The following is a 27,425-nucleotide window of genomic DNA, read 5'->3' on the forward strand; positions in this document are numbered from 1 at the left end:
AACTTAAGTCCAAAATTTTGTCTTAACAAATATTATGGATAAATATAAAGAAATAATTTGTTAGGATATGATAGATATAGATAAGATGCATATTAAAATAGGTTAATATATTTTTATTAAATAAACTAGAATATTTTGTAATTTGACAAAAACAAATATTTTTGTTTTATAAAAAAATATCATACATCAAAATTAGTTATTATAAGCCCATCGACTTTGATAGTATAGCATAGATATATGTAATAAATAAACACACACAAAAATGTCATTTTCTTAATTATATTACAGTAAGAAAATACCTTTGATGGTGTAAGTTTCTAAATAAAATTAAAAAATGTTGTATTAAAAAATTTAAGAAGAATAAACTATATGAACTAAATAAAGTAGATAAATAAAAAGATTTCTATATCAATAAAAAAATCACAATTATTTCAGCGAAAAAATAATAAACAAAATGAACTATTTTATTATTTTTTTTACATTTTTGAAAAATACTGAGTTATTATATTGTAACTGTGAGGACCCGGACGCTAATCATGTTCTTAATCCTCATTAGGACAATTTAATCAATGATAATAAACAGTGTCTAAATTTTTTTTAAAATACAAAGCGGAAACGTTATGTAAATCAATCTGAATTACATATTAAATACAAACATACAAATCCTGTATTGTCTACAATAATTCACTAGGTTCAACTAAATATCAGTACTGACTCCTAATTTACTTCTGAGCTCGGATCTCCACGCTATCTAGTTCAGCCTCGTTCTCTTCTTGACCCTGATCTTGTCCCACCTGTTGTCATGCACACATACAAACAAGACAACAGCCGGATAACTCCGGTGAGAATTATATTCCCAGTATAAATCATGTATACATGTCTTTCATATAAACAATATAAAAGCATGAAATAAACATTCATAACATGTATCAAAATCAGAACATGAATCAAATATTCATCACATGTATTATAATCCTAAACATGAATCAATATCAAGAATAAATTATATTCTAAACATATATCATCATCAAGAACATAATTCCATATCAAGCAATGAATCACTCTCCGTGATTCTCAGACTCGACTCAGTCATAATCTAGGGATTCCGATCGGAATAAGAACATACACCCACCTACACTCCCGATCGGGGTGGTGGCATGTTCTTATTCACGGACTTTGGCTCTTTCCATATCGAACACCAGTAATAGAAGAAACTCCAATTCTATCAACTCCGATATAGCCAAACGTCCGGTGTCTTGACATAACCGTCACAGACTTTGGCATTTTCACCAATATCCTATCTTGTGACATCGTGCAATGTGCCCGTGGCGTTCCCACCACTATCAGGTGCTTCTGTCACAAGATCACTCGTGTACGACTAGACGTATCCGCCTATGACTGCGTACATCAATCAATAAATCAAAGATATCAATATCATTCAATTGCAAATAACAATGCAATAAAATAAAGTATGTGATTTCGGGAGACTCAAGTCAAACCTTACTCGAGTTGTGCAATCCCAACTCAACATTAATTTATACCTTTATCTTCTCGGTCTGACGAAGTCGAAGTCTCAGAGTCAAATCTGTCCATATCAATCTGAAATACAATATCGCATAGGCACAATCTCAATATGCAACTCAATTCAAAATATAGTCTGATCAATACTCAAATCAAACATAATCTGATCAATATCGAATCAAGATACAATCTAATCCATATCGACGATATCACGATATAATCAAAATCACTACCGAATCTGATCAATATCAATTTACTGATTTTCGACGGTATAACAATACAGTCTCGATAACCCCGTCAATCTCAACATCACAGATATAATACCCGAATTCATAATCAATATCGGTACAACTTATAATCAATAACAATACAGTTCTGATATCGAATCTCAATCAAATCAACTCCGAAAAATCATAACTGTAACGCCCCGAAAATTTTAAAGTCCACGCAAACCACGTACATGCAATTATTAAATTCTTTTGTATTTTAATTAAATGTTTTAATTGCATGAATTAATTATGTTTTGCACACTTGCATATTTAAAATATATTTTTCTACATGATTGCATAAAAGTTGTATTTTTTAAGGAATATTCAAGTGGCGATCGAGGAACGGGGACCGAGGGCTGAAAAATGTAAAATGTTTTTATTAAATAATTATTTTTAATTATTTAAAAATATGGTTGATGCTTTTTAGTATTTTTGAAAATAAGGGGTTTTGAGGTGATTTTATACGCCGGGATGAAAATTTTATCGGTGTTGGCTTTTCAACAAAATGCGATCTTTTTGGCAAACCCGGCTAATAAATTCACAAAATTATTTAAACAAACTATTTTTAAAATTCTAATTAAGCACTAATGGACCTAAATTATCTACTTAATGGGCCTAAGCTTAATTAAAGATTAATTAACTATAAAATATTGTAAACCCCATCCCAAACCCTTGAATTTACACGCCACTTTCAGAATTATTTCACCAAAGTTTTCCCTCAAGGACACGGCATATTGATAGGAAATTTTGAAAGTTTGAAGGTTTCAAGGAACTTCTAGGCCAAGGTCGTTCGTCGCCGTTCTTCAATCGCCAACGGTTTTTCGTGCGTAAAATACGCAAAGGCACTCCATATTCTTTCCTTCAAACATCTATTACACTATAGTATTTATTTAATTGTATTTTGCATGAAAAATAAGGGAAACTTGGTTATATTTTCGTTTTTGCATCAAGAAGGGTTTTTAAATCATGTATGTTGATCCAAAATTTATGTTTAACATGATCCTAAGGGGCTGCCATGATTAGGTAAGATTTAAGGATGGTTTTACATGAAATATAGAGTCCTAGGATCACACCTAATACGTTGCAAAACAAGTAAACTACAGTTGGAACCAACTTGCTGTCCTAGTGTTGAAGGGTTCGGTTCTATGGGATTTTGCTGGCTGGGCTTGGGTTGGTTGGGACCAGGGCCTGGCTAGGGTAGTGCCTGGGTCAAGGGAAGAGTCCTAGCCCCGCTAGGACTCGAGTCAAGAGGGCTGGGGAGGAGTCCTAGCAAGCTAGGACTCCAACCCGTGAGATTCAAGGAGAAAGCTGCGCAGGTGGGCAGGAGATTGTGCAGACTTTGTGGCTCGGCCAGGGGCTTTGGGGCTGAGCTGGGCTAGGTCCTTAGGGTCATAAGAGGGTGCACGATGGTCTGGGCAGGGGCTGGAGTGGCTTGGGTAACTGCTGGCACGAGCAAGACATGGAAACGTGAGAGGAGATGGAGTTGAGCGAGGCTGCTGCCACTGGTTCAGTGGTTTGCTGCTGTTGTCCAGGGGCTTGGGATGGTCTGGGCTTGGGTTAGGCGCCCTCCAGGGAAGGGTAGGGTCATGAGGGGTCAGTGGTTAGATGGCTGGAAGAGTCCTAGGCAACTAGGAAACCCAATTCAACATGGACACTACCAACACACACACGTGCAGAATTTTATGGCGATTTCCAGGAAGATTTTGATCGGGCCAGGGCTTATTTTTCGGGCTGGGCTTATACAGTAGGGTCCCTAGATGGGTTGGCTAGGTTTTGGTTCAAGGTGGCTCGGGCGTGGCTCGTGTAAATTAGGAGATGGCTCGGTGTGTTCGTCGAAGGGTCAAAAACGAGATTTTAAAGACAAAAATTGAATCCATGGGTCCATGGGGGTGGCTCATGACTTGGAAGGGTAGAATAAATCTTAAAAATGCTATGTTTAAAATTTGGGATCAAAATAATGAGTTTTGGATTTATTCGGGATTTAATCGCCACATGAAACGCTAATTAAATAACTAATTGAAACACCTAGTTTTATGCCTTATAAAATTATGAAAAATTAGGGTTAAGCTTAAATAATTATTAGAAGTCTAAGTTTTTAATTTGAAAATTTTATATTAAGGTTTGGTTTAATTCGGGATTAAAACGTATTAATACGTCTTATTTAAAGATTAAATTAAAAGTCCTCGATTTAAGCTAAATAAAAATATGAAAAAATTCATGTAGGCTTAAATAATTATTTGGAACATGTTAGAGTCATGAAATCAAGATAAAAGTCAAAACCAAGGAATTTTACGTCTAGGGTTAAAACGGTCTTTTTACACCTAGAAATTAGTAAAGGTCATGGCAGTGCCCTAAATGCTATTTTTACTAAAATATGATTATTTTTAAATGTTTATGAATTGTTCATGATTAAATGATGATTGTTAAATGTCTAAGGGATTTTTATGATTTAAGAAGACATTTAAAATACATGTTGCGTGCTTGGTTTCAAAAATGAAAAACGTAATGATATTCATGATTTTTCTAAAGTGATGTGAATGAAAAATGTTGAAGGATGTGAAACAATTGTGACTAATTCGTTAATGTTGGCGACGTCGTGAGGGTTATGGTCCCAGTGGGAGCCCGACGATCGTGTTTCCATCATTGCGAATATGTGGTAACGGATATGTGGTACCGGTTTTGTGGTAACGGAAGAATGGGAATATCGTGAGGGAAAAAGGCCCCAGAGGGAGCTCATTTATGGGAAAAGGCCCCAGAGGGAGCCCCGACGATCGTATTTCTATTCGAATCATGATAGGCCAGGGCCCAGTTGACCCGTGATAGTGTTGCTGGTGTCCCCCGCCGCCCAGTACTATGGTTTTATGTAGATGGATCCATCGACCCTCATGAGCATGATCAGGAAAGTCACAATTAATGATCTGAATTCAACAAAAGAAAAGAGGAAAAGAAAAGGAAAATGTTCATGATCATGTTAAAGGTTTTATGTCATGTCATGTTGAGGAAAAAGGAAAAAGTTAAGGTTTATGATTGCATGTCATGGAAAAGTATTTTATGAAAATGTTATGTTTAAAGTTTTATGCATCATGAAAATATTTACGAAAATGTTTATGTTTATGCGTCTTCATGAAAACGATATTTTAAGTACAAATATTTTTCACCGTTATATGTTGACTGTATTACGTATTACTCCTTATCAAGATTATGGTGTGTTGAGTCTTTAGACTCACTAGGTGTGATGGATGCAGGTGGTATTGAGGGAGGACTTGATGGGTGATTTGACTGGACTGAAGGCGCACACAACCCGAGGACCAGCGCTTCTACTTTTTCCGCATTATGACTTTTGACTCATGCTTTATGATTAAAGATTTTTAAGATTATTTATTTATGTTTTTGAGAGATTTTTGAGAGGTTTAGTATATATATATATACATCTCGTGCATGTAAGGCAAGTGGCTAATCCTTCAACCTGCACGTCTCGCGCATATGCGCGACATCACTCGGCGCATATGCGCGAGACAATATGTCTCGGCGCGTTTGACTCACGGCAGCTCGCGCATATGCGCGCCCCATCGTCGCGCATATGCGCGAGACCTACTGTCTCGTGCAATGCAACTCGCGCATATGCGCGCTTCCATCCGGCGCATATGTGCCAACTTCTCTGGACATTTCGCGCATGTGCGCGCCACTCTCTGCCTACCTCGCGCATGTGCGCGGCTCACGTCACGCATGTGCGCGCAATGTTCTGTTCCAGCCCCTTGGCTACTGGACACCTCGCGTATATGCGCGCCCTCACGCCGCGCATATGCGCGGGGTCTTCTGCCAAATCCGCGCATGTGTGCGCACCAGATCGCGCATGTGCGCGGATGGCATCTCCCTCGCACATATTTCGCGTCTTTTCTTGTCTTTCACGGTCTGATTCATTCCGTCTATAATCGCATCAATTAATCACTAAATCGTTTCAGATTAACAGGATAAATTTCTCGGGCCTTACAGTAACACTAATCCAAATTTATCAAAATAACTTTATCCAATAATTTCTAAACATATTTGACATGTAAACTAAAAATTTTATTTTTCCAAGTAAAATCAAGCATATGTACACCTTTTTTTCAATAGTAGGTCTCTTGTGAGACGTTCTCACGAGACAAAACTAAATATTATGACAAAACTCTATGTTTAAGTTTTAATATATATATATATATATATATATATATATATATATATTATATGTTTGATATAATGTTCACTCATGTATATTTGCATATTTTACGCCAGTATTTTGGATCGATAGATTTCAAATTAATATATTTAAATATATTTTTTTTAGTTTAGATAAAGAAGATCATAAACATCAGATCAATGTTTTCGATATTTACATGATATTTCATACTATTTATGACGTAATTCAAGTTCACTCAATAACTAATGTTTTCGAAATTCATTCTACTGTGTGTTATAACTGTGTAAATAAGTTAAGTGTCGATTTAAGAATTCATTTATTATTTTATTATTAACAATAAAAATATAATCGAAATTCATATATTTCATATTCATTCATCCAAATACAACCTAAAATAATTTATACAGAAGAAATAGAAATGATCATATTATAATTATTATCTCTATTTCTCATCAACACAAATAAACCGAAAACAAAGATAACGATCCAAAACTATGGTTACATAGACCAAAAATGTAAGAAGAATACGAGCAAGTTAACGAGGGTTCAATACATACGAACTAAAATGGTTGCCAATCGAAATAGGCTATGACACATATCCATCAAGCTTCCTTATTCGGAAAATATCTGATGCAACTATTTTACTAGCATCCATCCATTCACATTTACACACACTAAATCTTAGGTCTTTTCGTTCCGTCATCAATTGACGATTGCTTATTTGATCTATACATACGTATTTGATTTTATGAACTTGTGTGATTATCGTTGACCTGAAATTGATATCCACGTGACGGATGTATGTATATATACGTTCAAGGCTATCTCACTTTGGACAAAACTACTTATAGTTTTACCAAAACAAAAATCATTTTTAACATATGTATATATTTGATTTTTTGCGCACTTACGTGAATATCGTTGATGTGAATTTACATACATACCTTATACATGTATATATATACACATTAAGTCTCTCTCACTTTGGACAAACTACTTTTAATTTTACCAAATCAAAAATCATTTGTAACCACTTGCATTCATTGTACCATTATTATTATTATAATAGAAATTATATAAAATCCAGGGCCATGCATGTTCCATCACCAAGCTTTCCTCTCTGTCTGGGAAGAAATATGGCCACATTCAAAGGAACTGTTTTCTTCTTATTTCTCTTGTCAGTGATTGGCCCTCTCTCAGGCTTCGCTTCATTACAAGAAACATAATGGGAACTTTCAGGTTCTTGATGTCTCTGCCTCGTTACTGCAAGCTCGCCGAGTCTTCTCCTCGGAGAAACCTGCTGCAGACGCTGTAAATCTTCAATCCCTTGGAGTTAGTACCGGTAATTCTTCCTTCATCCTCACTCTCCGGTCGAGATCCTCACTGCTCCGGCTATTTCACCGTACTTTAAAGAATTATACTTCGCTCACTCTCTCCCGACTCGCCAGAGATGAAGCTCGAGTCCAATCGCTGCTCTCCAGGCACTCGCTCTCCGTTTCGGGTTTTTCGACTTCAGATCTCGAGCCGGAAGGGCTGGAAGTTCCGGTGACTTCGGGGATTAGCCAAGGGAGTGGGGAGTACTTTGCTCGGGTGGGGCTCGGCTCGCCCGCGAAGGAAATCTATATGGTTATCGACACGGGGAGTGACATCAGCTGGCTGCAATGCCAGCCTTGCACCGACTGTTACCAGCAGACGGGCCCTATCTTCAATCCTTCTTCTTCTTCGACTTACCGGAAACTCACCTGTGACTCGCATCAGTGCGCCGCCCTCCAGGTCTCCGCCTGCCGTACGGACACATGTCTTTACCAGGTCTCCTACGGGGATGGCTCCTACACAGTTGGGGATTTCGTCACCGAGACGATGTCCTTCGGCGGTGGCTCGGTTTCTAACGTGGCTCTGGGGTGCGGCCACGATAACGAAGGGCTGTTTGTCGCCGCCGACGGGTTGCTGGGGCTGGGCGGCGGTTCTTTGTCTCTAGCTTCTCAAATCAGAGCTACATCGTTCTCGTACTGCCTAGTACACCGCGATTCGAGCGCATCCTCCACTCTTGAATTCAACGCCGCCCAACCCAGCGACTCGATCTTGGCACCTCTGCTGAAGAACTCTTTAATCAGCACTTACCACTACGTGGGCCTCACCGGTATAAACGTCGGCGGCCAGCCGGTGAACGTACCAGCGTCCACATTCGAAATCGGAGGCGACGGTAAAGGTGGAGTGATCGTCGACTCCGGCACGGCCGTGACGCGGCTGAGGACGGAGGCGTACAACGCCATGCGAGACGCTTTCGTAGCCATGAGTAGCCAGAATTTGCCATCCCCCACCACCGGCTTCGCCTTATTCGACACGTGCTACGATCTGTCCTCCAAGACCTCCGTCAGCGTCCCGACGGTGTCGCTTCAATTCGCGGGCGGCAGAGCTCTGCGTCTGTCGCCGAGCAACTATCTAATTCCGGTGGACGACGCCGGGAAATTCTGCTTCGCATTCGCGCCGTCGTCGGGTTCACTGTCTATCATCGGTAACGTGCAGCAGCAGGGGACACGTGTCAGTTACGACCTCGCCAACAAAATTGTTGGGTTCAGCCCCAATAAATGCTAGTCAGTGGCAGCGGACATAAGCAAATTTGGCTGATAATTAGTTTTTTAATATTATTATTATTAAATATTGCATGTGATTTACCTTTAAGCAAAGACAAGGAAACAAAGTTGTAAAATATATTAAACTTCACTACCCGACTCTTTCCTTTCTTTGCCCTTAAAAAAGTCGAATAATAGGTAATGTGAGATGATTTTACTAATTTTTATATATGAGATTGTCAATATTATTGATATTCACACTAAAAAGTAATATTTTTAGTATAAAAAGTAATATTTTTTATGGATGTTTCAAATAAGATATATGTCTCACAAGATAAGACACGTGAGACGTCTCAAATAAGTTTTTGCCGAATCGAATTAAATCATATATTTAAAACATATAGCATATGTACTTAAATAAGGTCAGGTTCGTATTATTTTATATTAAGATAATTGAATTTCACCCTATACTGTACTTATGAATTTTAATATTATATATTTTATTTGTTAAGAGTTTGTTTCAAGTGTTTTTTAATTTTTATGTTTAATTTTCTAATATTTTATTGTTTAAAAACTTGCAAGTATTTTAAATGATTATGGTTCAAGTTCGTTAAACAAAAATGGTTTTAGAGTTCATCGAATATTTTTAATTAAAAATAACTAATAAATGAAATTTAAAATGTATAATTCTCATTTCATAAGATTCAATAATTTACATTTCAATCAAATAGTAACGTGAGCCAAAAATTCATGACCAATAAACTAGATCAACAAACTAGTCGAGTTCGGGCACGGTCTCGGGAACAGGTTCGCAAGCTTAGGAGACAAACAATTTTTAAGTTTGAATTCGGCTCGATAAAATTGTCGAACTCATCAACTCGATAAGCATAACGAACGATCTCAGACGATCTTTTATCAAGTCAAGTTCCGAATAGCTCGTGAACAGTTTGGTTTAGATATACAATAAATACCATAACATTGTGATCTATTAAGTTATGTTCGAATGGGATATTTGATTTGAAGAAAGATTTTATGTATGTATTTCAAATGATGTTTATCTCGAGACAACCGAAATGAAATCATTGACTATGGTGTAAACAGAAATAAATGCTCTCATTTAATTAAGTACCATTTAATTTGGAAGTGAAAAATTGGAGAAGAGGAAGGAAAATAAGTGATTTAATTAATTAATTAAAAATCTGTTGGGGGGGAGGAGTTGTGGGTGTGGGGCAACATTTAAGCCGACGTTTGTTTGTTGTTGGCAGAGAAGAGATATTCAATGTATTTTCCTTTTATATTGAACTGTTTTACGTGTGGTTAGGTACACATTTAATGTAATAATAATGGCACCAAAGCTGCGAGGTCCATGTGATATATATAAGTTCGAAAGTGGATTTGTCTCCTTCCATTCGATGGAGACTTGGATTTCTATTTCACCTTGTTGTATTATATTATATTTTATTATTACAAAAAGGTTAACAATGTTTGTAAATATATTAATTTTAATCATATATATATCTTTTCAGTTTTGAAAATTTTAGTTGTTGGTTTAGAAATTTTTTTATATATATATAGAATGTTGAGGTGACATTATCGTCATTTCATTCCGAGTGAAAGATAATTAAAATCGTAAGAGGTGTATTCAATGTAGGAGATTTATTAACTTTTAATGGCTTTTGTAGATTTTAAAAGTTTAGATGTATTCAATTAAGACTTTTACGGAATATCTCACCCTACCTCATGGGGCACATTGCCCCCATGAGAAGATCAAAGGTCCCAGTTTTAACCACACATATGCGGGGTCCACCAATTCATATGCGGGGTCCATCAATTTCTTTAAAATCAACGGGCCAGATCCTGTGAGGGCACTGCCCTGTGTGGTAGCATCGACACTACCGACTTTTACATACTCTAGAAATCTAGTGGTATTCAAAATAGACTTTCGTAGAGTTTTAAAAAGTCAAGTGGTATTCAACATTGACTTTTATAAGAGTTTTAAAAGTCAATAGGTATTTAAATTTTCAATAGACTTTTAATAACTTCATGGAATTCATTAACATACAAACATTAAAGAGTAAGGTACAACTATAAATTGTAAAAATTGTATTTGGTTCAACCAAAGATTTGGATTGATTTTTAAAACTTCTAACTCATGCACAAGCTATTTATTTCTTTCTGTGTCACTTCACATCACATCTTCTCATATCTTCTCATATCTCATCTATCTCTATCACTCTCTCAAATTTTCGAAGTGTATTTCTATATATATTTTCATATTTTCTTTTCAAATTTTTCATTTTTGACTAATTGTTCATTTAATAATTTTTTATTTTAATATAATACGAAATTTTGAATTCTAAAATTGATTTTATGACTTTTAATTTATGATTTATACAAATTAATGTAATATTCAATAATAATAAAAGATTATCCAAAATTTTTTTGCTTAGTTCTTAATAATTGAATAGCCTCACAACAACCATGATTTTTTAAATTCTTTTTAACATTTTCAATTAACATGTAAGCTATGATATTTTTACACAAAATTATATCCAGATAATGCTAAATAATATTTTTTTTCACATGTATATTATCTATTCAAAAACAATGTTACAGATTAATCAATTGATATATTTTAAAAAATTTACAAACATGAATACAAACCCACACATATATACATGTAAAGATTAAATTATTTAACTTTTAAATAAATAAATTTATTTATTAATATAAATATTGAAAAACTATTTCAAACTGAATATGTTATATATGTCAATTAATTATTAGTTCAAATAAATTAATAAAAAATAATATATTATAATTAAGTACAAAATTTATAAAATTCTATAAAAGAAAAATTCACAGAAGTTTATAAAAATCTTGCAAAAAATTATAAATGAATCCACATAAATCTGTTTATAAATCTGTGATATTCCGTAAAAGTTAATAAAAATCTATCAAATTCATAAAAGTCTATCATTTGAAAAAATCATTAAAAATCATCAAAACTCTCAAGTGAATTTGTTTCACAAAAAATCATCAAAATTGTGATGTTTCCATATGTACGTGGTCGTGTACACATGTTGTGTATGTGTGCAACCCGTTTGTAATAATATTGTTTTGGAAAGAATTTTATGTAATATTTTTTTATGCCTAATTCATCCACCGATTTTCTTATTTCTTCCCAAATTCGTTTAGACCAAACGTTGACGGGGCCATCGGCTATTCCTTCCAAATCAGTCATGAAATGCCGTCCCAAAAATTTGACAACTTCTCGCGTGGAGTGATGTGACACAAATAATTATAATTTCCAAACATGGATGATATATATTGATGTTACTTGATTTTGATAACATAATATATCAAAATTGAAAGTTATGACTATAGATAACCTTTTTTATAATATTTATAATATGATAATTTCTCGTATAAAAACCAACTCTTGTAGTATATATATTGGTTTTTTTTTTTTTTTTTTTGTGAAGAAAAAAGATTTAGATATTTACTATGAAAAAGTAGCCATGGCTTAAAAAAGTATCATCATTTGCAACTAAATTACAAGTTTCTTTGAATGCTTATCGGGGTTGTGACAATAAAAATATTGTATCCGAGAGCTCTCAAACTAAGAAATGACAGTAGCTAATTCCTTTTCTGAAGTAGAGCATCGCTTCGTGATAAACAAATTGACACGCCATGTGAGAACACAAAGCCTTAAAGTGTACTAATTAAGAAACATGAATGAATTCCTCCATCACAGGGGAAAGTTATCGTTCACAAGAAGTAAATAATGCTGATGGAAGATCAATCGAACAACTTGTAACAAGTTCGAAGAAGATGCTATGAAAGAAGAAATTGCATTTTCTGGGGTGGCGAAGGAGTTTCAGAAAATATTATGTTGTCCATGGAGAAATATATTTGCGGTAATATGAAAAAATGACCAAAGCTTTTACTGCTGTCATTATAGACTTTATGATAGAAACAAAAGAATGGAGAAAATATTGGAATGAGGAGAATAAGTCTCCATAAATTGTAAACCTAAAGAGACTGAAAGTAAGTTGTGTGAGGACCAAAGCAAGGGGTCGGGAAGTTATCAAGCAGGTGAAAACCATTGCTTGGAGGAAACACCGATTCTGAGATCTGTCATGAAAGGAAAATATACTCCTCTGTACATGAGGTAAGATGAATTGGGGCTAAGACACCAAAACTACAATAATGGTGAATGAGTGGCATAGGCCAATATATTCCCCACACCCATTACGACAGACTTTAGTCCTTGATTGTGAGACTGTACATGATGTTATTCAAGAGTTTAATGGCCCAAGGGTGGGGCCAATCAATCGAATAGTGTTTCACAAGTCACACCCTGATTTTGTTGATCGTGATAATCCTTATCCACGAGGATACCGCATTCTGACTTCACTTTATATTCGGCGGAAGATGGTCAGTCTAGCGTAGAACATGTAACAAGGCTTACGATATAATGCAGTGAATTTACTATTTTCAATATTATAATCATATTTGATATATTTTGAGCTCATTGTAAAGAAATTTTTACTCATTTTTAGTTATAATTAATTAACTCTAATCATTGCATTGTAATAAAGATTAGGAGTTAAAGACCTCACATATTTTTCGGAACCCATGGACCTTACAGCCTGACAGATAACTCTCAAATAAGTGCATTCTGTGTTGCCATAAGTATGATGAAATAAAATTATGTCTTGACTAACAGTTATAACTTTTTACCTAGTGGTAAATATTTTATCATAAAAATTAATTAATTTAATAATTTTTCTTTTCATCTACCTCTATCAAGCATCAATAAGTTTATTTTAGCATATTCTCTGTGTCATCAAATATAACTATAATTTCCTTTAGACCATTACATCTATCACAAAATTTATTCTAAAATTTTATATAAGTTTAATTTATATGATAAAAAAGTTAATTAATTTAAAAATTAATTTTGTTCGCTTAAATAATTAACTTAGCTATTTATATTAATAAAATATTATAATAAATTAGATATTACACATTAAAAATAATAATAAATTCGATATAAAAATTAAAAATAAATTTAAATTTTTTATATCATGTAATAAAAATAAATTTATTTTTTTATATTGATAAATGAATTAATATAATCATTATTTTCTAAAAAAATAAACTAACAAAAATATTATTAGTTTAATTCATACAAAATAATAAAAAATAATTAATTTTTTTAGTATAACTAAAATAATAAATAAAAAAAATCATAAGGAAAGGTTTTTAGCGCATTATTAACACTCTTCCCAGCTAGATGACATCCAAAAAAAAAAATTTGAGTATGAAAATAAAATTATTCATGTAACATTTTTCACTTTGCAGTTTAAATAGAATTATGATATATGATGTTGGAAATCGGTTTTTTCATGTCCAAAACGTATCATAAGTTTTAAAAATTTTAATTTGACGTTCAAATAACGTCTTCGGATACTCGAATGGTTTGAATAAAATAAACATTCATATGGTATATATGAATATATTTTTAATGAATAAATCACTTGAAACAAGCTATTCCGGGATTGGCAGAGATAGCTCTTGTAGTATTCTCTGTGAACGATTTTTTTGAAATCTTATTTCTTCAATCTCCAATCAAGTACACTATTGAAATAATTGTTCATCCTCTAAATTGCATTAGAAAATTTAAAGGAGATTTAACGTTGAGATAAAAAACAAAACGACGGCTCAAACCATAAAATATTTTGAGATGGCCGAAATTTTGGAGAAGTAGGAAGAGAGTTTTTTTTCGAAAATTTCATTCCATGGAGGCTAGGCTTTGTGGATTTTTAATCCATGAGTCCTTAACCTAATTTTTTTTAATTATAGGTTTATGGTTCCTTAATTAAACAAAGTATTAATGAGCTTTGTAAATTAATTTGACTAGTCCAACTAGTTTAATTAATTAATTTAAAAGTCCATTAAGAACTTTAATTATTTAACATGTTGGACTTATACTCCTAGGAAAGGTTCTCCGGTACAATCATCATATTATTACCCTGTTGGGATTTGTTTTTTTCTCGTGTCCAAATCACAGCGGAAATTTAAAAATTTTTATTTTGACTATCAAAATATTTACACTCTTATGATTTAAATTAAACATAAACATTCATAGGATGTTAGAAGTTATACCTTTAGTGAATTAATTCACTAGGCTCCAACTATTCCGATATTTGCGGATATAGCACTTGTCGAATTTCCCTAAGAAATATCTTCGATCTCCGAATCAAGTCCACGACTGGAATATTTATTCATCTTCTAACTTGAACTAGAAAGCATAGAAAATATTTTGTATTTGAGATCAAGAAAACAAATTGGTTCAAAAGCTTTTGAGAGCAAGAGTGGCCGATTGAAATTTTTTTTTTCTTTTCTTCTCAAAACTTCGGTCCTCTTCTAATCCTCTTTTATTCCCACCGAATGCATGCTCTTTAATAAGGATAAAAAATCTTTATTTTAATACTAATCATTCATTTAATTAATTAAATTAATGAAATATTCTTATTACATGCCAATCATGGTTCTCGAATCAATACATATATATTGAGAATATTATGTATCAATCTTATTTTGCTTTGTGTACATGGTTTTTAAAAATTATGGTATTATGAATATTTTCATATTACATAAATCAATATCATATTTTATAAAAATTAATGGGCTATATTTTAACTCATTTAAAATATAATTTAATTATTAATGCTCATTTAAACTTTAATAAATTATCATGACGTACTTATACTCTTACAAACTCATGATTCATTCTCCCATTATATTAATATTATCATAATCTCGATCGACGATCAACATCATCGATGTGACAATTTTAATTTATTTGTTATTATGATGCACACTTTAATTTCGAGATCACAAATTACAAATTAAGACAGGTGTACTCCTTTTGACTGTTTAAGCAGTCATGCTATCAAAATTTCTATAAGCTTTTATAAAATTTATTTATAAGTTTATCGATTTATCATATCAAACTTATTTCTTATAAATTCAATCTCAACGGGAACAAGTAAACCAGTGTTTGTGTGACCCTCAATGGTTCAGGGATACAGCTAGCTGTGGGTTCACAACTCTCTATGATTCAGGACAATTTTTTTTATTTGGGCTTACCATAATTTGCCCCATTCCATGCACCAACATTTGATCATGATAATGTCAGAAATCATTTTCTAATTAAACCCATCGAATCATGCTAAGAGTGTCTAGTAGCAGCGTCCCAAATTCCCTAGATATCACTGATAGTGCCTGCAAAAACCAGTCGGTTATGGTTAACGTACAGTATGGTCCCTTCATATCATATATCCCGATCGAATCTGGAACCATTGGTTCATCGAAGATTGCATATTAATTCGATAGCTATGTGATACAATTATGCAATATTCATAGTGTCATCTCATGCACAACTAACGAACTCTTTCCCTAATGTACATATCACACTTTGGTCAGAGATTTCATGCACTATTATTTCATTAGATCACATAGGATATCCATACACGTAGATGAGCGGTGAATCCCCGACTACAATGCACCGGCTCCTACATATGTCGCAATTGCACCCAACCTCGCCACCTTGTGACCCTCGCGGAGTCGGTAAACGAGTCAAAGCACAATCCTAGTATGTAGAGCCTCAGGTGTTGTCCCAGGTTGTAAGGACTAATCATGTACAATCACAACCACGGACTTTTTCTCTCGATGAATGATAACCACTTGGAAAGTCCGATGGAGCGTTGTCTAGTACAATCATCGTATGATTACCCATATGTATGATTGGACATCTCTATGTCCTTACCATAAAGACGGTACACAACATCATAGATGCTAGTCTCAATTTCAAGCGACCTTTATCCTTGTTTTAGGCGGCTGAATCGACTAGGAACGAATTTAGAATATACAGTGTTTACAAATGAGTTTCAATATCGAATTACGATTCATTTGTATTAAAGTATAATCAAGGAATTTATATAAGCTGATTGAATGGGTACACAAATAAAGTAAAATGAAACCATAAAAAGTTAAATTATATTAATATAAAGATTGTTTATTACACTTGAGTCGAAATTCCTTAGCTAACCTATAGCCAAATACTTTAACAATCTCCCACTTGCCCTATAGCCAAATATCCATAAACTTTAATCTCATTGCTTCGCGATGCTTATCAAACAATTGTCCTGGCAAGGGCTTTGTAAGTGGATCAACAACATTATCTGCAGAGGTTACTCTGTCGACTGATATATCGCCTCTTCCCACAATCTCCCAGACGATGTGGATTTTCCTCAGTTTATGTTTGGATCGCTGATGAGACCTTGGTTCCTTTGCTTGTGCAACGGCACCAGTGTTGTCGCAGTACACCTAGACTGGATCAACTCTATTAGGAATGACGCCCAACTCTTGGAAAAAATTCATCATCCAAACTGCCTCTTTGGCTGCAGCAGATGCAGCAATATATTCAGCTTCAGTGGTGGAATCCGAAACAGTGTCTTGCTTGGAACTCTTCTAATAGACAGCCGCACCATCGAGCATGAATACAAAACCAGGTGTCTATTTCGAATCATCTACATCACTTTGGAAGCTAGATTCATTGTAGCCTTCCAATTTTAATTATCCACCCCCATAGACCATGAACAAGTTCTTAGTCCTCTTTAGATACTTAAGAATATCTTTTGCGGCCTTCCAATGCATTGGACTAGGGTTCGTATGATATCTGCTTGTAACACTCAGAGCGTAAGCCATATATGATACTACCAATGGCTGACGCATATGGAATACGTGTCATTATCTCTATCTCTTCATCAGTCTTGGGGCACATTGCTTTAGATAGAGTAACATCATGATACATTGGTAAGTATCCTCTCTTGGATTATTCCATAGAGAATCTTTTCAGAATGATATCGATATAAGTCGCTTGGGTGAGCCCCAGCATCCTTTTCGATCTATCTCTATAGATTTGTATTTTCAATACATAGGATGCTTCACCCATGTCTTTCATGGAGAATTTACTTGCTAACCATACTTTAGTTGATTGTAGTAATACTACATCATTCCCAGTGAGTAGGATATCATCAACATAAAGTACTATGATTGTCACTGCACTCCCACTAACTTTCTTGTACACACATGGTTCCTCGGGATTCTTGACAAAATAAAATTCCTTGATGGTGTTGTCAAATATGAGGTTCCAACTTGTGGACGTCTGCTTGAGACCATATATTGATCTCTAAATTTACATACCTTATGCTCACTTCCACTAATGTGTATCCCTCAGGCTGAGACATATAAATATCTTCTTTAATGTCTCCACTGGAGAATGCAGTCTTTAATCCATTTGCCATATCTCATAGTCATATCATGCTGCTATGACTAGTAGTATTCTAATGGATTTAAACATAGCTACTTGTGAAAATTTTTTCTCATAGTCAATTTCTTGCCTTTAAGTATAACCTTTTTCAACCAGTCTTGCTTTGAAGGTCAATACCTTCCCATCCGCCCCAAGCTTTCTTTTGTAAATTCATTTGCATCCTATGGGAACAATTCCCTAAGGTGGATCCACTAATGTCTAGACTTGGTTTGAATACATAGAGTCCATTTCATACTGCATAGCTTCAATCCATTTGAATGAATCAGTATCAGATAATGCTTCTTTGAAGTTCATTGGATCACATCCAACACAAGGCTCATCATAGCCTTGTTCATGAAGAAGCGTATATCTAGCAGGTGGTCTAATAATTCTATCATACCTTCTAGGTGCGTGTATTTCAACTACTGGCTGTTGGGGATCATGTTCAACTTCTATTATTGAGGAAGTATCTTGAATTTCTTCAAGTTCTATCATCTCACATTTTCTATCTAATAGAAATTCCTTCTCTAGGAAGGTGGCATTTCTTGAAACAAACAATTTTGCTTCATTGGGATGATAGAAATAGTATCCAACAGAATTCTTTGAATACCCCACAAAATAGCACAAAATGAATTGACTATTCAATTTGTCTACCCACTGTCTGTTTTATGTAAGCAGGACATCCTCATATTCTCAAGTAAGAATATTTGGGAGTTTTTCCCATCCATATTGTTCAACGGAATATCTATTAATTTTAAGTTATAGAAATCGTTTGCTAATTCACCAGTTCCTACCAAACATTCATTCTTGTAAATATTGCAAACACCTTTAGCAAAAACACAATAATAATCATCTCTATCAAGCATATAAATAGAAATAATATTTTTAACCAATTCAGGAACATATAAAACATCTCTCAAAAGTAACTTAAAATTATTGTTCAAAATCAAAGTAATGTCTCCAATAGCAGTTGTAGCTACCCTTGCTCCATTCCCCAATCTTAGAAATGTTTCGCCATATTTCGCCATCTCTAAGTCTCCTGCTTCTTGCCATCACCTGCACCGGTATCCAATACCCAAGAAGAGGAATTAATTGAGACATTTACTTCTATGTAAAACATACCATGGTCAGAACGCTTCTGGGAAATATACTCCGTGCAGTTACGCCTCCAATGTTCAGGCTTGTTGCAGTGGAAACAGACATGTTCTGACTTGTTGGGCTTTGAGGGCCCCGGAGTGGGTTTCCTGTATGGCTTTTTGTTGGGCTTGTTTTTCTTTGGTGGGGCAGAACGCTTCTTGCCTTTATTTTGGGCTCCTTTTTTTGTACCGGACGATGAGCCCACTAGAATAATAGGCTTTTCTTTCTTGATTGTGGCCTCATAAGTAATACGTATATTGACCAACTCTTCAAGGGTGGCCTCAAGCTTATTCATGTTAAAATTAATCACAAATCCATCGAACGAGGGGGCAGTGACAGTAAGAGAATATCAGTCGAGAGCTCACTAGGAATAACCACGTCGAGTTCCACTAACTTCTCAATGAGCTCAATCATCATAACACCATGCTCATAGACCAAAGTCCCATCTCGCAAACGTGTAATCATGAGTTCCTTAACAGTAGCATGTCTCTCTGAGCGAGTTTGTACACCATACAATTCTTTCACATGAAGGTGAATGTCAGCATTCACCGCCTCCTCGAACCTCCTTTAAAGTTCATTCGAGATAGAAGCCAACATGTATCTCTTAACTTGGAGATCATGGTCCCACTGTTGTAACATTTCGTGTTCGTAATCTTGTTTTTGATGTTAACAAAACTTGTTATTATGTTTCTAATGATTTACCGAGTGTGCAGATGTTGTAACTGATCGAACTGATCAGTTATCGAGCCTAAACTGAAGCTATCGAAGACGTAAACTGAAAAGTGCCACATAATTGATCGAACTGAACCAGTACAACTGAAGTATCAAGAGCAGTTCAACTGATTGTCCAGTTGATAGGTGGTTCAGCAGAAGACCTTCAGAAGCCCGGTCAGCTGATGAAATGTTCAACTGATGAAGAACCCAACTGACCAGTTCAACTGAATCAATGAAATCAGTTCGGCTGACGAGTCAACTGATTTCACCTCACCAGTTCAAGACCAGTTCAGAACATCAGTTAGGAGCGAACTAGTTTGCAGATACGACAAGCTTAATCCAGCTGTCCACAAAGGTACAAAAGCTATTGTACGATCATAGTACAATAAGAGACGTTGCAGCAGCACTTAAAGCCAAATGTTCCAGATATCTATTTGGGGGAACAAATTCAAACTGCAACGGATTCATTCAATGAGTCTCACTGTACGTTCAGCCAAATGCCTATAAATAGAAGCCGAAGTTCAGTGAAGACGATGATATGAGTTGATGGAAAATACAGAGAGGGCACGCTTATTGCATATCAGCTTTAAAGAAGCAATCAACCATGTTTTCCGACGGAACACTTCAACGTGTTAGCAGCTTAAATTAGAAGCATATTTCTCTTAGTGTGTGAAAACACTTTCGGGTAGTTCACAGAGATCAGTTCTCACACACGCACACACCACCACTCAAATTCCGTCTTGCACAATGACGTAAAACATGTGTATGTAGTCTTTCTCACATAGACATTAAAGATGTGTTGGTTGGAAGGTGATGCATTCAGTCTAGACTAGGAGTTCAGTTAGGTAGTGGGTAAGTCCTAAGCTGGGTAGGTTATTACAGTTTGTGTAATTAATCAAAGTTTTCTAGTGGATCCTACCCGAGGTTGTAGAAGGGGTGACGTAGGAGCAGTTGAAGCCTCCGAACATCTATAAACATATCTTGTGTTATTTCTGTTTAACTGCTTGTTTTTGTTCTTAACTGATTTGATCAGTTCAGCTGATATCAGTTCAGTTTTGTCCATAACTGAATTGATATAAGCGATAACTGATCCTTAACTATTTTCAGTCATTCAGTTACACAAGATATAAAATATATTAGTGTTTCTTAACGAAGGATTATTTCGAGTATTTTCCGCTTGGTTTTTATACCAAACTCGATCTGATTCATCGATGTATATTTTCTTAGAACACGAGCTATTGCAGCTCATCATCGTTTTTAGAGGATTTTCCCGATCCAACAATTGGTATCAGAGCTAGCTGTTCTAAGAAGAACATTTGAAAACTGATATTTTTTTTAAAATATGTTTTTAAAAGGTTTTCAAAACCCTCTTATGATGTTATATATGTCTGCCGTGCTATTTTGTTGTTTAGTTGTGTGCAGGATTTTTGAGTTCAACTGACAGTAGGATAACTAAACTGACCAGCGGACAAGATTTTAGTTGCCATCTTACCAGTTAAACTGATCAACAGACGAAAGCCAACTACCAGCTGAAACTGATGAGTTAAGTGGAGCATAATCATCATAAGTTCCGCCGCTTCATTGCCATATCAGATCAAAGTAGATGATCAATGCGGTTCAGCTTCAGTTGAGTTAAGTTTGCATCAGCTAGACCAGTTAGTCAGCACAGAGATCAACTCCAAGGCAATTAGTTGTTCTTATGGCAAAAGAAACTCAAAATCGATGCAGCATTCTAAGCATTCTAGGCGATCAATTGTTGGTACACTCAGTTCTATTTTATATAAACTGACTGATACTTGATGTTATTTGATATGTGCTAAGTGTAGTAGCAATTCCCTTACATAAGATGGTGTGCTTTATATTAATACAAGGGACGCGTAATGGATTAAATTAACATCATATGTATCCAGTTAGTTTGCATGTAACTGAACTGATTTTTCCAGTTTATATGTTGCCTTAACTGCTTGAGTGTTTATTGCTTAAACTCTTTTTAAATCGCGCCAACGATTATATTTTTTAGGGGGAGTTTTATTCAGTTGTTGAGGGGGAGCTTTTCTTTCTGCTATCCCTCGAACTGAAAGTTCTTCTATTCGCTTTATTGTTTTTAATCGTTTTTTATTCTCACAAAGGGAGAGAATTATTTACTGTTAAAATTGTATTTTAAATCGCTTTAATTGTTCATGTTTTGTGATCATCAAAAAGGGGGAGATTGTTGGAATATTTCATGTTCACAATCTTGTTTTTGATGTTAACAAAACTTGTTATTATGTTTCTAATGATTTACCGAGTGTGTAGATGTTGTAACTGATCAAACTGATCAGTTACCGAGCCTAAACTGAAGCTATCGAAGACGTAAACTGAAAAGTGTCAACTGATTGATCGAACTGAACCAGTACAACTGAAGTATCAAGAGCAGTTCAACTGATTGTCCAGTTGATAGATGGTTCAGCAGAAGACCTTCAGAAGCCCGGTCAGCTGATGAATTGTTCAACTGATGAAGAGCCCAACTGACCAGTTCAACTGAATCAGTGAAATCAGTTCGGCTGACGAGTCAACTGATTTCACCTCACCAATTCAAGACCAGTTCAACAGACTAGTTCAGAACATCAGGTAGGAGCGAACCAGTTTGCAGACACGATAAGCTTAATCCAGCTGTGCATAAAGGTACAAAAGCTATTGTACGATCATAGTACAATAAGAGACGTTGCAGCAATACTTAAAGCCAAATGTTCCAGATATCTATTTGGGGGAACAAATTCAAACTGCAACGGATTCATTCAATGAGTCTCACTGTACGTTCAGCCAAACGCCTATAAATAGAAGCCGAAGTTCAGTGAAGACGATGATGAGAGTTGATGGAAAATACAGAGAGGGCACGCTTATTGCATATCAGCTTTAAAGAAGCAATCAGCCATGTTTTCTGAGGGAACACTTCAACGTGTTATCAGCTTAAATTAGAAGCATATTTCTCTGAGTGTGTGAGAACACTTTCGGGTAGTTCACAGAGATCAGTTCTCACACACGCACACACCACCACTCAAATTCCGTCTTGCACAATGACGTAAAACATGTGCATGTAGTCTTTCTCACATAGACATTAAAGAAGTGTTGGTTGGAAGGTGATGCCTTCAGTCTAGACTAGGAGTTCAGTTAGGCAGTGGGTAACTCCTAAGCTGGGTGGGTTATTACAGTTGATGTAATTCATCAAAGTCTTCTAGTGGATCCTACCCGAGGTGGTAGAAGGGTGACGTAGGAGCAGTTGAAGCCTCTGAACATCCATAAACATATCTTGTGTTATTTCTGTTTAACTGCTTGTTTTTGTTCTTAACTGATTTGATCAGTTCAGCTGATATCAGTTCAGTTTTGTCCATAACTAAATGGATATAAGCGATAACTGATCCTTAACTATTTTCAGTCATTCAGTTACAAAAGATATAAAATATATCAGTGTTTCTTAACGAAGGATTATTTCGAGTATTTTTCGCTTAAATTTTATACCAAACTCGATCTAATTCATCGGTGTATATTTTCTTAGAACACGAGCTATTTCAGCTCATCATCGTTTTTAGAGCATTTTCCCGATCCAACACCCACCATTTCTCAAGTTTAGCCAACTCAGTCTCAGTGATGTCCGAAGGTGCTTCCCTCGGTGGCTTCTTATCAAGCACATACACAATCTTTTCCGAGTTCAGAACAATCTTTAAGTTTCGAAACCAGTCATTATAGTTAGGGTCAGTCAACTTGTTTTGATTGAGAATGATTGAAAGCGGGTTACGAGTCATCATCATAAATATACTGAAAACGAAAACAATAATAGTTCCTGATTATTTTAAAATAATTTTAAGATATAAAATATGAATTTTTATTTTATAAATTTTCCTCCCACTATTTTGACATTTCCACCACCTTCTGTTGAAAAAGAGAAATCGTATTTCCTTAGTGGGCACGTAGAGCCCAATTAGACAATTATGATCCCGAATAATATCAGCCAATTATAATTTCTAAAAGTTAGAATCCAATTGCATCCCTATGCAAGCTCTCCGTGTTTTGCCTCACGTTTAATAAGGGCCCAATAATATGACGCCGTTTATTTACGCGTGTCAAACCGATCCGTCAATATTGAATTGTAGTGGACGGTCGCCATGAGTTCCCCCAATAATATGAGCTGAAGTCATGGGAGTTACACTCAATTCACATCATATGTCCAGTGGAAGTCAAAGCTTTCCGGCGTCCAGGCCTCCTCAATAATATAAGCCAGACACTTGCTGCAAGGTAGCTTTCAACATGCAACCACGGTTGATGGAAGGCAAGAACAAATTAAACTTCTTTAATTTTTACTTTTGCGATTTGATATAATTTTGAATCTTATTCAAAATGAGGGATTTTAATTTTAAAATTGTGTGTCATGTTTGTATGTTTGTTGGATTCATGCAACTATATTATTTAATAATATACATACATGCATATTATTATATATCACATAAATCATAATATGACATTCAACAATAAATAAGGATGATCGATCACCAACACTATTAGATCCGTGCGAGCCAGACATGGATATAGGTCCAAAATCTAGGTCAATGCAGGAATGCAAATGCAACTTATTACAAGAGCTTCCAATATTTTACATGTCTTCATCTTGTGTATCGGACCCACCATCTTCCAGTTTTGATTTCCCACTATTTCTAATAATTACATTTAAATAACCATGACACATAAGTGTTACATCTAATGGGGTGGGAACAAGCTATAAACCAGACTCACTTTAATAATATCAAATATTAACAAAATGAATAAAACAATAAAATATCATAACATACACCTAACACATTGGTCAAGGCCCTCGATAATCCTTCATGCATTTAATATCACATATTAAAATCAATTAATTAAACAATTTTAATTAATTGATTAAATCATCCATCTAATAATTTTATTATTAACCACCATAATTATTAAAAAAATAATAAATTAAATAAACACATTTATTTAATTTCCAATTAATTCAATAATAATTGATTCCTTGTAAAACTCACTTTTACCATAAATAATTAAAATGATAATCTAATTATTTATTTTCAAGAAAATTATTAATTTTTCAAAAATTAATTTTCAAAAGAAAAATTGAACTAATTTTCATAAAATATCAATTTTGTCCAAAATTTTGAAAAATCAGAAAATCGCACCCTAGGTCCGAACAATTCAAGCCCATTACCCAGCACGGTGCCCGAGACGTTTCCGGAGCACTTGCCTACGCCGCCCGCCGATCGGGCAGAGGCGGGCACGCTGTGCGTGCCATATGCGCACAGTTGTACGCCCGCTTGCGTGCAGCTCACGTGCGCGCGCTGTGCGCAGCCGTGCGCGACCCGGCGCGCACTGTCTGCCCGTAACAGTTCCGGGCAGATCCGAAAATACATTTTTTTCTTCGAAAATCTGATAAAAATAAAATTTTTTATGGTGCATCAATTTTCTAAAAAAAATTTCTTGTGCGGTTAAAAATATTATTCAAAATGATTTAAACCACACGATAAAGAGAACCTGACTCTGATACCACTGTTGGGATCTCGTCTTTTTCTCGTGTCCAAATCGCAGCGGAATTTTAAAAATTTTATTTTGACTATCAAAATATTTGAACAATCGTATGTTTTAAATTAAACATAAACATTCATAGGGTATTAGAAATTATACCTTTAGTGAATTAATTCACTAAGCTCCAACTATTCCGGTATTTGCGGATATAGCTCTTGTCGAATTTCACTACGAAATATCTTCGATCTCCGAATCAGGTCTACGACTGGAATATTTGTTCTTCTTCTAACTTGCACTAGAAAGTATAGAAAATATTTTGTATTTGAGATCAAGAAAACAAATTGGTTCAAAAGCTTTTGAGGGCAAGGATGGCCAATCGAAATTTTTCTTTTCTTTTCTTCTCAAAACTTCGGTCCTCTTATAATTCCCTTTTATTCCCACCGAATGGCATGCTCTTTAATAAGGATAAAAAATCATTATTTTAATACTAATCATTCATTTAATTAATTAAATTGTATTGATTAAATTAATGAAATATTCTTATTGCTTGCCAATCATGGTTCTCGAAATCAATAGATATATATTGAGAATATTATGCATCAATCTTATTTTGCTTTGCGTACAAGGTTTTTAAAAAATATGGTATAATGAATATTTCCGTATTACATAAATCAGTACCATATTTTATAAAAATTTAATGGGCTATATTTTAACTCATTTAAAATATAACTTAATTATTAAAGCTCATTTAAATTTAAATAAATTATCATGACGTGCTTATACTCTTACAAGCTCATGATCCATGCTCCCATTATATTAATATCATCATAATCTCGATCGACGATCCAACATCATCGATGTGACAATTTTAACTTATTTGTTATTATGATGTATACTTTAATTTCGAGATCACAAATTACCAATTAAGGCATGTGTACTCCTTTTGACTGTTTAAGCGGTCATGCTCTCAAAATTTCTATAAGCTTTTATAATCTTTATTTATAAGTTTATCAATTGATCATATCAAACTTATTTCTTATAATTTCAATCTCAACGGGAACAAGTAAACAAATGCTTGTGTGACCTTCAATAATTCAAGGATACAGCTAGCCGTGAGTTCATAACTCTTTGTGATTCAGGACATTTTCTTTTGTTCGAGCTTACCCTAATTTTCCTCATTCCATGTACAAACATTTGATCATGATAATATCAAGAACACTAAAAGAAAAATGCTAAACGACAACGGAAAATCCGTTGTCGTAGGCCATTTAAAACTGTTGTAACTGAGGGTGTTGTTGAAAATGCATTCAACGACAATGGTTTTAAACCGTTGTCGTAGCTATCATATTGCGAACGATTTTTTTTTTTTGAAAAACCGTCGCTAATTAGCGACGGTTTATGATATGGTTTCTGTCGCTAACTCTTAAACCGTCGCTAAAATTAGCGACGATTTTTGACTATGCCGCCGTTAATTGACTAAGCCATCGCTAGTTAGCGACGGTTTTTGACTAAATCAGTCGCTTTTTTTTACGTAAAATAAAAAAATTACTTTTGTAATTTAATAAATCTACAAAAAAAACTTACAATCTGACAAAATAATAATATTCATGATCTTAACTATCACTTAAAAATTTACCAAGAATTGAAGCGAAAAAAACTTATCCTATTTCGAAGTTAAAATCGTCTAAAAATGAAAAATTTATCGTGTGAAGAAAATGGACCGAAAATCCGGATATTTATAGACAATTTGCGACGGTTTTTGGTTAAACCGTTGCTACCACTATTAATGACTGTTATTTAATAAACATTCGCTAATTTAAAAATTGCAACAGTTTTATTAAACCGTCGCTAAATAACAAAAACCGTCGCTAATTTAAAAATGCGACGGTTTTTGAGAAAACCGTTGTCGTAGATACATCAAAGACAACGATTTTTAAAAAACTGTTGTCTATGAGCGGGTGTTTTTAGGCTACGACAACGGTTTTTGTAGAAATCGTTGTTAAAAGAAAAACACAACGGATTAAAACCGTTGTCTTTGATGTGTTGTTGAATATATATTTTCTTGTAGTGAAATCATTTTCTGATTAATCTCATCGAATCATGGTAAGAACGTC

At 34.7% G+C, this 27,425-nt stretch overlaps 2 protein-coding genes across 2 annotated transcripts; one reads left to right on the plus strand and one right to left on the minus strand.

The window, feature by feature from the left end:
* Window positions 1–7,155: 7,155 nt before the first annotated feature.
* LOC142538543 (protein ASPARTIC PROTEASE IN GUARD CELL 1-like) lies at window positions 7,156–8,694 on the plus strand (the record flags this gene model as incomplete). The annotated part of the gene is made up of 1 exon (XM_075643859.1): window positions 7,156–8,694. A coding segment is annotated over one exon (1,410 nt), but the record flags the coding sequence as incomplete, so codon positions are not given.
* Window positions 8,695–19,371: 10,677 nt separating this feature from the next.
* On the minus strand, window positions 19,372–23,561 carry LOC142538544 (uncharacterized). Its single transcript, XM_075643860.1, has 2 exons — window positions 23,374–23,561; window positions 19,372–19,630 (listed from the first exon to the last, which is right to left on the minus strand). The coding sequence occupies exons 1-2, from the start codon at window positions 23,559–23,561 to the stop codon at window positions 19,372–19,374; spliced, it is 447 nt and encodes a 148-aa protein (XP_075499975.1).
* Window positions 23,562–27,425: the final 3,864 nt, after the last annotated feature.

The sequence above is a fragment of the Primulina tabacum genome, chromosome 3 (assembly GCF_025594145.1).
Source record: "Primulina tabacum isolate GXHZ01 chromosome 3, ASM2559414v2, whole genome shotgun sequence".
Lineage (NCBI taxonomy): Eukaryota > Viridiplantae > Streptophyta > Magnoliopsida > Lamiales > Gesneriaceae > Primulina > Primulina tabacum.

Excerpts from the sequence above, each read along its gene's own strand:
- LOC142538544 (XM_075643860.1), bottom strand. The coding sequence starts at position 23,561 with ATGACTCGTAACCCGCTTTCAATCATTCTCAATCAAAACAAGTTGACT. Across the intron at positions 19,631-23,373 it reads TTGGCTAAACTTGAGAAATG|GAGGTTCGAGGAGGCGGTGA; the intron begins GTGGGTGTTGGA and ends TGAACTTTAAAG.